At 31.7% G+C, this 13,381-nt stretch overlaps 2 protein-coding genes across 2 annotated transcripts in view; one reads left to right on the forward strand and one right to left on the reverse strand.

Moving 5' to 3' along the window:
- The first annotated feature begins 1,883 nt into the window (after nt 1-1,883).
- Nucleotides 1,884-5,071, forward strand: LOC140435842 (uncharacterized). The gene is made up of 2 exons (XM_072524558.1): nt 1,884-2,325; nt 5,010-5,071. Exons 1-2 carry the CDS (start codon nt 1,884-1,886, stop codon nt 5,069-5,071), a joined length of 504 nt encoding a protein of 167 aa, XP_072380659.1.
- An 830-nt stretch (nt 5,072-5,901) lies between these two features.
- Nucleotides 5,902-13,381, reverse strand: part of LOC140436875 (phenoloxidase-activating factor 3-like) — a 58,197-nt gene continuing 50,717 nt past the window's right edge. The window contains exons 4-5 of the mRNA XM_072526034.1: nt 7,624-7,813; nt 5,902-6,197 (exon numbers count right to left, since the gene is read on the reverse strand). Coding sequence (XP_072382135.1) covers nt 5,966-6,197; nt 7,624-7,813 — 422 coding nt within the window. The 3' untranslated portion in view covers nt 5,902-5,965. The remainder of the gene's footprint in view (nt 6,198-7,623; nt 7,814-13,381) is intronic.

The raw sequence follows: 13,381 nt of genomic DNA on the forward strand, positions 1-13,381 counted from the left end.
TTTTTATTACCGAGTTTAATTGTGCAGGATGATGGTGTGAGTCGGCGTGTAAGTACCTGTCAGTGTGGGTTGGTTTTCGGTATACTGTATGTCCTATGCTTTCGTCTTCTTTCTTAATAACTAACACATCTAGGAATTAAAGTTGTTGGTTATTCTCCCGTTCCATGGCAAACTTTAATTTTGGATGGATATTGTTAATGTGTTCTAGGAATTCATTAAGTTTCTCTTCTCCATGCATCCAGATAATAAATGTTTCGTCAACATACCTAAGCGACAGTTTGGATTTATGCTATGCTGTTTCTATTGCTTTTGATTCCATATATTGCATAAAAAGGTTGGCTATTACGGGTGACAGTGGTGAACCCATCGGTGCTCCTTCGACTTGTTTGTACCTATGGTCCTTGTAGATGAACTAGGTGTTATTTCACCTACTTCACCTACTTCATCTACAAAACATCATCTTCTACAAATCCAACTCATGCAAGAATTAAAGGCACATCATCACCTAGCAAGGCGTAGATTCGTAGATTCGGTGAGTGGGTCCAAAACGAGATTGCCGTTGATTCCGATTTTCATAAGCGAATTTTGTTTAGCGATGAAGCTTACTTTTGGTTGAATGGCTACGTCAACAAACAAAACTGCTCTAGTTAAGATAATCCTCAAACGTATATTGAGAAACCATTACATCCAGAAAAACTGACTGTTTGTTGTGCTTTATGGTCTGGTGGAATCATTGGACCGTACTTCTTTAAATACGATGCTGGCCACAACGTTACAGTCGATAGTGACCACTAGAGAGCTATGATTACTACCTTTTTTATTCCCCATTTAACCAACCATGATGAGCAAGAGCAGTCATTTCAATAAAATGGCGCAATATGTCACAAAGCTCGTGCCACAATTGATTTATTGAAGGAAACGTTTGGTAACCGCATAGTTTCACGTTGATGAATTGGCCTCCAAGATTGTGCGATTTAACACTGCTAGACTATTTTATGTGAGGATATGTGAAGATTGTCCCGGGGGACAAAGGAGTAGGATGCGAAAATATGGAGTTGATTCCAGTTTACTCCACTTAGCCTCTTCTACTCAAAACCGACTCTCACATTCACGTTGATGCCCCTGTTAAACCGAACAACCCAACTGGAGATCCGGTATCCAACCCGGGTGAAAGGTTGGGTCGGCAACTGACAAGAGCGGGTAAACTGGTCCTCCAGGTTGGGGGTTGGGCAGTGGGTTAACACTTTCCTCCTGTAAAAATTCTTCTGTTACGGAAACTTCAAAACAATTAGCCGGATGGATTTTTTGTCGACAACTTGGCAAACGAAATAAGGTTATTGATATTGGTTTATTTACTTGGAATGTACATACACTGTATAGTGCAGGTAAACTAAGAAGTATGTCCAATACACTTAATGAATATTCAGCAGACATTATAGCACTTCAAGAAATCAGGTGGACAGGTAGTGCTAGCCTAGAAAAAACAAGACTACACTCTCTACTACTGTAGAGATAAAAATAATCATATTTCTGGTGTGGGATTCATACTGAATAAATGATTGAAATCAGAAGTCATAGCTTTCGATCCAATAAGCCCAAGACTATGTAGAATCCGAATTAAAGGCAAGTTCTTTAATTACAGCATTATCAATATCCAAGCTCCCACTGAAGATAAAGAAGACAAGGAGAAGGACATATTTTACGAGAAACTGGAAAGCACTTACAGACAATGTCAGAACAATGACATAAAAATTATTATTGGTGATTTTAACGCTAAAGTCGGCCAAGAGGCTATTTACCGACCCACGATCGGCGAGCATAGTGTTCATGCTGTCAGCATCCAAAATGTTTAACGCCTGATTGAATTCGCAGCATCATTGGGAATGGTGGTAGTAAGTACATGTTTTCCTCACAAAAATATCCACAAAGCCACATGGCAATCACCAGATGGTCAAACAAAAAACCAAATTGACCATGTACTAATTGATAATCGACATTTCTCGGACGTACTAGATGTAAAAGCATTTAGAGGTACTAATATAGACTCCGACCACTACCTTTTAAGAACAAAACTCAGTGCTCTTATATCAAACGCTAAGAAGGGCCAGAGCACAAAATATACTAAATATAATACTGATGTGCTAAAATCTGAAGACGCTAGGGATAACTACAAGAAAATTTTAAATGAAGAGCTCACAAGAATTGACGAAAATATAAGTATAGAAGAACACTGGACCAAATGTAAGGAAGCTATCCATACAGCGGCTAAAGGCTTTTTAAAACCTAACCATGCTAAAATAAACGAAGATTGGTTTGACGAAGAATGTAGATCCATTAACCAACAGAAAAATGAAGCAGATAAGAGACTTCAGCAGCGCAGAACGAGATCAAACCTGGAAGATTATGAAAATCTTAGACGAGAAGAAAAAAGGACGTTTAGAAGGAAAAAGAAAGAGTCATACGAAAACGCTCTAAACGAGATTGTTAACCGCCACAATAGAAAAGACTCGCGAAAATTCTACCAGAAGATAAACAGCTGCAAAAAAGAATTCAAACCCAGAATAACAGCATGTAAATACAGAGATGGTTCCATAATTAGTGACAAAGAACAGATACTAAACAGGTGGGGAATCATTTTGAAGAACTGCTTAGCGATAGTCGTGAAGAAGACCAAATAGAAATTACTTTACCTGAAATGGATGAAAACGCCCAAGAGCCGCCCCCCACCGAAGAAGAAATTAGAGAAGCCATTTTAAAACTGAAAAATAACAAAGCTCCAGGTTTGGACAATCTTCCTGCCGAACTCTTTAAGAATGGTGGTGACACCCTTTTTAAACACATGTATAAATTAGTAACCAAAATCTGGCAACGGAAGGAAATGCCCGCGGACTGGAAATTAGGTGTAATGCACACTCTTCACAAAAAGGGAGATATGATGGTGTGTGATAGGGACATCACTCTACTTAACGTGGCATATAAAGTATTGTCCAACGTATTGTACAGAAGATTGATCCCCTATGCTGAACAAATAGTTGGGAACTACCAGTGCGGTTTCCGACCCAATAAATCAACAACGGATCAAATCTTCACAGTCAGGCAGATTCTTGAGAAAACGCTTGAGTTCGGAGTCGACACCCACCACATATTCGTGGATTTTAAAGCCGCATACAACTCAGTCAACAGACAAAAACTTCTACAGGCTATGATGGAATTTCAAATGCCGCTTCATCTTGTTCAACTAACGGAACTTACACTCACATGCGTAGAGAGTGTAGTCAGAATCCAAAACGGCTTTTCCAGACCCTTCCATTGTAAAAATGGACTGAGACAGGGAGATGGACTGTCGTGTCTCTTATTTAACCTTGCACTGGAAAAAGTAATTTGAGAGTGCCATATTAATACGAATGGCACCATCTTCATCGTCGGATATGCAGATGACATAGACATTATTGCTAGGTCCACAGAATCTCTGATTGAAGCATTTCGATCACTAAGGGCGTCTGCACTTAGAATGGGATTAAAAATAAACGCACAGAAAACCAAGTATATGTATTGTACTAGATCAGGCAACCAGATACCTCGACTATTATTTGATGATCTGGAACTGGAAGGTGTGGACACCTTCGTCTACCTGGGCTCACTGCTGACCAAAGACAACTATGTCAGCGAAGAAATTAAAAGAAGAATAGTGCTTGCCAATAAGTGCTATTATGGCTTGAGGAAACATATGGGCCCAAAACTACCCAGAAAAATTAAAGTTACCATATATAAAACACTAATAAGGCCAGTGTTAACATACGGGTCTGAAACGTAGTCACTTACACAGAACGACCAAGAATTGCTTAAACGTTTCGAGAGAAAAATTCTAAGAAAAATATATGGAGGAATCCAAGAACAGGGTTTGTGGCGTATTCGCTACAACTTTGAGTTATATAGAAGTTTTGGGGAACCTGACGTTGTAAAATATATTAAATTAGCACGCCTTCGATGGGTAGGACATGTAATTAGGCGAGATGAAGATGCAACGATCAGAAAAATTTTCGACCGAAGAGGACCAGTGGGAAGATGAGCCAGAGGAAGACTTAGGTATCAAGATAACATAGAGGATGATCTAAAATCCATCGGAGTTAAAGCATGGAGAAGAGTTGCCAGTGACAGGGGCGAATGGAAGATTGTTCTAAAGAAGGCATTGGCTCATAACGAGCTGTAATGCCACTGATGATGATGATGATATGTGAAGATGCTTGTCGGCGCCGAGAAGGACGAAACGATTGACCACTTAAAGGACAACATTCGCAGCGTTATTGCCGAAAATTGGACCTCCATATTAGACTACGTCAGAACCAGCCATGACGGCCATATGACAGAAATCATATTTAAATTATAATGCCAAAAGTTTATCTTTCGAATAAAGCCATGTCAATTTATAAAAATCATCTTTGTTTTATTCCATTTCAAAGTTCTATACCTCTAAAAAAAACACTCTTTATGTCTAGTCTACATGGACGACATTATTATATTTTCAACCTCTCTTCAAGAACACATGGTAAATATTAAGAAGATTTTTGAGAGATTAAGAGAAACAAAATTTAAAATACAAGTTGACAAATACGAATTTCTGAAGAAAAACTAATGCTTATACTAATATAAAAGTTACCACTAATACGTTATGCAAGGAACACTATTGTTTATAAATACTAAAATAATTAACTAAAAACGCCTAAATAGGTTTTTAAAACTAAATAAAATTTTTTATAGATATATTACTTATAGAGTGTAAATTTTATGACATCGTACTTTCAAAACAAAAGTTACAATATCTGCTATTCTGTAAGTTTCAGCATGGCCAGTTCAAAATTCAAACATTTTTATTAAATTTTGGTGTAGTCTGCCCAAGTGCTATACAAAGTAATTGATATGGCAACCCTCTTAGTGTGACGTTTAGTTTGAAGCGTTTTAAAGGCGAAAGTAATGCTATCTATCGATGATGAATATTACCGATGTTTCAGATGAAGCTACCTCTCTACAACACAATTTGATGCCGGCAGTTCAAGATATAATTCTTGTTTAATCAGATTTTTCATATGTTTAGGAAAATAGATTCAACGTTTTATAGCAAATATTTTCCACTTTTACAGTTTTATATATGTTGTTATTAAAATGTTGTCCAGTTTCTTACTGGTAGCTTTATTATAAGCCAGAACATATTATTTTTTCCTATTGTGGCAAAACTGTACATTCAAAAATGTTCAAAAAATTCATAAGCATTTTTTAGTATTATATCTGTATTATATGCTGTAAGAAAATTAACAAAATTGTATGTTTGGTTTTCCCTCTTTACACTTGTAAAAAAGTAGTTTTTTTGAGTTTTTCCGAAAACGAAAACATGAAGTTTGCTCAAAAGATTCTTATTTCAACCTTTTATTAATTGAACTAACATTAATTTATTATAAAAAAGGGCTATTTTGGCTGCTAATGGTCCAAGAACTTTGTTTTGTTTTAAAACAGATTTCCAAATATTTTTTAGCCATTTAATTTGGACCAAATTTGACAGTTATTGTAAATATTTATAGCCTTAAAAAATGCTATTATAAAAATATTTCCACTAAAAAATTGATGAACCTCTAGATGAGAGTCTTTTGTTATATCTCAAACTGCACATTTCAACTGCCAAACCCGTCTATACAGTTGTGGCGAAAAAAGGTTTATTTTTACTAACTTGTTTGATCTATTACACAAAGTTTACAAAATTACAATAAATAATTTTATATAATTACTTCATTATAGTAATTAATACAGTCAGGGCTGAATACCTAGTAGAATATGGTTTTTTCACTATTTTATTTTGTTTTCACACTTAAGACATAATTCGTGGTTCAAAGGGTGTAAAGACCAAGTGTATATAATTAAACAACTTTATTTATATTAATAAACATTTCACCCTACAGTTTAGAAAAAATTGATGTTACAAAGTGTCCAGAATCCAATTTAGAAAGTATCTAACATTGGTGTATATGGCCGGAGCTTCACCACAATTCGGATAACCGTAAGACACTACCCCCATAATGTAATATCTGTAAATTTCGTCAACCTTTAGTTCCTTCATAACAGGTCCTCCACTGTCTCCATCGCAAGTGTCATGTCCATCTTTCATGCCGATACAAAGTTGACGATCGTTTAAAAGTTCTGTGTCTTTGCTATAAATGAGTTAATATTTAATTAAATATATTTTTTATATTTTAAAAGAGAATTAAGACTAATATTGTGTAATAAAATTAAGCAAAATAGGAACGAGGGTTCTACTACTTCAGTTTTGTTATAGAATTATCATAAAAGATGGTCACTTTTGCATGCATCGGAACAAAATTTTGACTGGATTTCCTGTACTAAGAGTCAAGTTGGGTTAGGAAACTGCTACAGATCGATGAAAATCTAATAAAGCAACATTTGACTTATTGACTTGTTTTTAGAGAAGCCATGAATTTATCAATGCCATATCAATCAGTCGTGAGAATATTGGCCAATATCACTTATTATCGCTGATTTTAGTGGCGGACTTTCCAACAAACCAATAGTTTTGATCCATGCCTTCTATGAATGTATTATGTACTTGTAGTTAAGAAATAAACTTTTCCTTTGAGCTTATGATTGCAGCTAGGAGCTTGTGTTTGAGGTTCTATATTATCAAAATTAGATGCTATAGTAACACACTTATTATCGTTCATTTATACAAAAAGTATTTCCCCATTTACATCAAATCAAAAATAGTTTTTGTATCTTGTATAGGACACTTCGCTAATCTATTTTTTCCGTAAGGTTCCTGTTGCTCGGTATTCATATTTTTGTAAGTTAAAAATAAATCTCAGCTGGTAAATCAATTTTTAAAAAATACTCAGCGGCTTGCAGGTTCAGAAATGCAGTTTAACATATGAAGTATTATTCTTGATGCTAAGGTAAAATATTCGCGATCATTTTTAGCGATTGTTTTGCGAGTTTAAAAGTCAAAATTATAACAGTATCCGCTACTTCCACAAAGTACAAATTTTCTAGTCGAATCGAATAAGCTTTTCATGTATAAATTACTTCAATGTCCACATTACTTCACAATCCTTTAATTTTAATTTCAATGTTCGTTAAAATATCAGTTACTGCAGAATAATGTTTCCTAAATATAATAAAATATAAAACATTTTATGCAAATCGCAATAAACAAATATAAAATTTAAAAGAACAACAACACGTGCACAAATTCACATTCGGCTGAGTAGTGAAATACTGTACATTTCCCTAACGTTAAATAGCAGTGTCCTTTTTATAGATCAGTAAAATAAAGACGATTAAACAATTTATATTTCCGAGATTACTCATGAATATATTATGAGTACGCCGATATGAAACTTTTATTATTAAATATACAGATCTCAAGTGAAATCCGATGTTTATATTTTTTTATTTAAAGGATATTGGAAATATAATACAACACAAATTATAATTTATTTTATTACAGCCCAAAATACGGACAATTTCTCTTTAATTTTAAAAAAATTTAAGAACATAAAATTTTTAGTGATCTATAAACAAACGCTGGCCTATAATGAGTATAATGGGTTAAATACTTCTTACCTCTTATAATACGTTTTACAAAAATCTAGTTGCTGAACTTTTAGATTAACAAATTGTAATATATCAGGTATTTTTTCACCTGGTCGAGCTGCGTCGGAATGACCCCAACCTGCTAATTGAACATCTCCATTTAGGGAGTAGCTTTTGAAAAAATTATTTCGACCAGGTAGACACAACGGCTGTACGTAACCTGAAATAAAATAAAAATACACCAGTTGTTTAATAAATAATACAAAAAAAGGTAGAAAACCTTAAATATATATATATATATATATATATATATATATATATATATATATATATATATATTGTTATGATTGTTTATTTTGACTTTAATCTTAGTTTATTGAGCCAATAAAAAAGAAATATAATTTATTTGTTATCAAAAGTAAAATAATCCTTATATTACCTGTGTTCGATGGATTCAAAAGATTTTCTAGTTGTCTTTTATCGGGATAGAGAAGAAAGGATAAGAATACAAATATATTATATTACAAAGATTTACGTTTCTTTATTTTATATGAACGAATAAAACAATTATTAAATTCTGTCGTTCTCTTATCAATCAGCATACAAGAAAATAAATCAAATTTTTATAATAATAAGATTATAAAGCTACATACATTTATATTACGTGAAAAACCAATTTTACTTAAAATTTTCTTTACTTGAAACAAGAAACAACACAACTTTAAACTTTTGATTAGCCTAACAAAACCTCAGTTCTTAAATTTGAATGCTAATGACCATGATGTCGAAACGATCCTTCACAGATATAAAATTCAATTGTACAAACACTTACAGCTTATTTTCTTCTTGAGTTGTATGTTGGAAAATACCCAGAAAAGTCCAGTCTCCTCAACGATGTGATCTCTCCTTTTTGGCACATCGGCTCTTTCTTAACGTCTCTGCAAACCTCCTGCAGACTACACAAAAAACACCTGATTCACTTCTCTAAACTCAGCTACTTATTTATGACACCAGGACCTCCTTTTGTCAACTTGATGCCGTAAGAATACTTTCACATATACTTCATAAAATGCCCACGGTAGATACAAGGACCTCTTTTAATCTACTTGTTATCTCCTTCTTCAAACTATTCACTTCTTTTCGTTACGCCGGTATCCAAACTCACGACCACACCCTATCTTGAGACAAAACGACTGTTTTCTTTCGATCACCAAAATATGACTAACTTCTCCTGTCTCATGATCGACTCCCAAATTCCCATTTAAAAACGACCGTCCAATCAAAAGCTCAAATTGTGTTTACCATGATTTTGGAAAAGCCTAATTTCGGTTTCAGAGAAAACTAAATAGCTTACTTTAAAATTGGTTTTTTCAATACATCATTTATACATATTTCAAAAGATTAGAATATGGTCATTTAATACTCGACTATACAAACAATGAAAAGATTAACTTACAGGTAAAATGTCTTCTAATTCTAAACAAAGGTTTTTTGATAATTTTGTTTGAAACGAAAAAAGGTCGTTTGCCAAACAAATTTCTATTCTTATCTACACTAAATCTTATCTTAAATTAATATATACATTTTTGTTTATAATGATATCTTAAAATTTTATTCCGATGGATATTTTTATTTATTTTTTTATTTTTCTTTGGTTGGGAAAGAAAAAGTATGACAATATATATATATATATATATATATATATATATATATATATATATATATATATATATATGTATATATATGTATATAAATATATTTATATATATATATATATATATATATATAATATATATATATATATATATATATATATATATATATATATATATGTATATATATGTATATAAATATATGTATATATATATATATATAAATATATATATATATATATATATATATATATATATATATATATATATATATGTATATATATATATATATGTATATATATATATATATATATATATATATATATATATATATATATATATATATATATATAAATGTTTTGGATGGGTTGAAGTCAATAAAAAAGTTTATGCACTTTAACATATGAAGTGTTATTCTTGATGCTAAGGTCAAATATTCGCGATCATTTTTAGCGATTATTTTGCGAGTTTAAAAGTCAAAATTATAACAGTATCCACTACTTCCACAAAGTACAAAATTTTATATTTTATTTTTTTTTATTGACTCCAACCTATCCAAAAATTTATATATTTTTTCCAAACGAGTCACAAGTACTTCTTTTTTCTTATATATATATATATATATATATATATATATATATATATAGAGCATAAACCTAAACTATGGCTTAGATATGTCGACGACACATTTATTATCTTGATGCATGGAGAAGAGAATCTTAATGAACTCCTACAGAATATTAATAATATCCATCCAAAAATACAGTTTACCATGGAACGGGAGAATAACCAACAACTTCCATTTCTAGATGTGCTAGTTATTAAGAAAAACGACGGAAGCATAGGACAAACAGTATACGAAAAACCAACCCATACTGACAAGTACTTACCGCAGACTCACACGACCATCCTGCACAATTAAATTCGGTAATAAAAAGCTTAATAACAAGATCGGCGAAACTGGCAGATGAGGACCATTAAAACGAAGAAATGTACAAAGTCAAAACAGCTCTATGAAAAAAACGGCTTCTTTATGTCTACGATTGAGAAGGCACAGAAATTTCGAATTATAAGCAAAGATCCAGAAAAAGAGGAAAAACCGGTCGGAAAAATTATCCTGCCCTATATTAAGGGTACGACAGATAGAATCAGCAGAGTGCTAAGAAAAAACAAAATAGAGACTATTTTTAACACCGACAGAAAAATCGCAACCATATTACCATCGGCAAAAACAAAAGTTGCATTGGAAAATCAAGGTGTATACAGAATTCTTTGTGAGGACTGCGATAAATCATACATTGGACAGACAAATCTAAAGATACAAGTTAGACGCGAAGAACATCGAAACGCCATCGAAAGAAAAGAGAAGACTTCATCCCTAGCACAACATGCAATAAACACAGGACACAAAATAAACTTGAGTGTAACAACAATGCTAGCCAATATCGAAAGTAAAGCCAAACGTATAATCAGGGAAGCCATAGAGATCGAAAAACATCCAAAAAATTTAAATAACAGAGATGATGCTCAAAGACTCCCAAATACGTGGAAACCAATTCTACAGAAAAACGTAGAAATTAAAATAGCGAAAAAGACCCCGCCCACTCTGCGCGCAGGACCAGTCACAAGGAGCGCAAAAAGGTATTTAACAGAGCGTGCAGCGACCGAGAAATCAGTTCTTCTGAAACATCAAGAAGACGCAGAATTAATCTGACTTGACAATGGCAAGTGTGACTTTGCCGAAACGTCGCCAAAATAATAGTTTTTGAAAAAACCAAAAATTGTCAAAAGCGATAAAGGTAACGTAACTGTTGTAATGTATAAAGAGGATTACCTACAAAAAATTTGAGAACTCTTAAATGATATTAAGTATTACACTACACTTAGAAGGAGTCCTGTTTGTACTTTGCAACAAAAAGCAAATTGTCTAGTATCTAAATTAAACAGAAAGAAATTTATTATTAATAAAAAAGCAAAAGAGCTCAAAATTTATAATTCTTTTCCTCCACGATTTTATGCTCTCCCTAACATACATAAACCAACTTTATCTATGAAACCAATTGTTTCATCTTTATGCCCTCCTAATGGACCAATAGCACAGCTCCCCACTGACATCTTAACTAATGCTTATAATTTAAACAACAATTTTTACATTAAAGATTCATTTGATTTTAGTTATTTCATTAATAATGTATAATTACCACAAAATTATGTTTTAGTTAGTTTTGATACAACATCTCTTTTTACCAATTTACTTTTAGATTTAATCATAAGTAGTGTTGAAAAACATTGGAATGAGATTTCGCAACATACTAGTATTGACTTATTACATTTCAAACCACTTATCAACTTTGTTTTTGATTCTAATATTTTTATATTTAATGGTGTCTTTTATAAACAAATTTTTGGTAGTCCTATGGGATCTAGTCTTTCATCCATTCTAAGAAGCTATGTCATGGATGATGTTATCAGTGATTGTATCAACAATTGCACTTTTTTCATTCCTTTTATTAAAAGATATGTAGATGATTTAGTTTTGGCACTTCCTAAACACAAAAATCATGAAACAGTCAACATTTTCAACAATCATAATCAACATATACAATTTACAGTTGAGGAAGAGGTAGATAATTCTCTACCATTCCTTGTCATGAGAATTGCAAGAAATACAGACAATAAGTTAAAAACCAGATGGTTCAGAAAACTCATATGTAGTAATAGATTTATAAGCTATTACTCTCATCATCCAAATAAGATGAAAATGAACCTTATAACAGAATTAAAAGAACGTGTTTTAAAGCTTTCTCATCCAGATTATCTACAAGAAGATCTTCAATTGTTAAAAAATATTTTAATTGAAAACTCTTATCCTCCAGATATGCTACATAGGATGCTTTTTTCTAATATTGTTAATATAAATAACTTAACACCATTTTTTGCTAGATCTCAGAACATTGGATCCAAAAATCAGAACATCTATTATCACTCACTACCTTTTATACCATCATTAACACCTAAATTAATACAAACACTAAAGGTTATTGACAATATAAAAATAGCAACAAAGAACATCAAAACTATTTCATCTTTATATTCCAAAACTAAGTATCCTATAGACAAATTAAATAAAACAAATGTAGTGTACAGCATTAGTTGTACTCAGTGTGAAGCTGTGTATGTTGGTGAGACCGGAAGAAATCTTTCAAATCGCATTATTTCTTACAAAAGTGATTGCAGAATTAAAAAACCATCTTGTGCTTTGGCAGAGCATGTAATCGATAAAGACCATATTATGGATTTTGATAAAATTTTGTATAGTAAAAGTCATAAACTCAAAAGGACTTTTTTGGAAATGGTTTGTATTAGTAAAAGTGATTCTAAGTAAAATTTATAATTATATTATTTCTTTGTAGTTTATATATGAAACCAGTAAAATATCACATTTTGATTTAATTTTCCATATATTTGTTACATTTTTTCAGACATCTATCAATGGTGAATAAATCTTCTTCTTTTTTGTTACTAAACAAAAAAGAATTTTTAAACAAAATTTTATTTTTGGCAATATAATGGTCAAAAATAAAAATTTTAAGTTGGCATTTATGACATTGAGGCTTAATTGTAACTGGTCTCTATTCTAATTTATTTATAAATTCAATTGTTTTTGTGATAAGAAACTTTTTCAAAATTATATTAAAATTTCAGAGACACATTTATTAGATAAAAACATTTTTATAATAATTCTTTTTGAAATATGTTAGCAGCAATTTTATTAACCAAACTAATTTTATTTGGTGAGTTAACAAAAAAAAATTTTTCTTTCTAGTTCAACTTTGTAAGATATTTTGTATTTTTAAGCAGCTCTTGATAATAATTTTAAACACAATTGAAAGCTAGAGATAAAACATAGTTACCCAATAGTCCTTTTTTGACTCCAATCCACCCAAAACATTTATATATTTTTTCCAAACGAGTCACAAGTACTTCTTTTTTCTTACTCATATATATATATATACAGTAAAACCTCTGTTAACCGAAATAATTGGGGGGGAGGCCGTTTCGGATAACAAGAATTTCGGTTAAAAATAACATTGTGTTTTACAGTATTCTTGGTCAAAGTATTGGTAATAAAAAAT

This window comes from Diabrotica undecimpunctata, chromosome 3, assembly GCF_040954645.1.
Source record: "Diabrotica undecimpunctata isolate CICGRU chromosome 3, icDiaUnde3, whole genome shotgun sequence".
Classification (NCBI taxonomy): Eukaryota; Metazoa; Arthropoda; class Insecta; order Coleoptera; family Chrysomelidae; genus Diabrotica; species Diabrotica undecimpunctata.

What these genes read in the sequence shown, in the direction of transcription:
- LOC140435842 (XM_072524558.1), top strand. Translation starts at nt 1,884, where the DNA reads ATGGTGGTAGTAAGTACATGTTTTCCTCACAAAAATATCCACAAAGCC. An exon ending in AGATTGGTTTGACGAAGAAT is followed by an intron (nt 2,326 to 5,009) that starts GTAGATCCATTA and finishes CCGATGTTTCAG; the next exon opens with ATGAAGCTACCTCTCTACAA.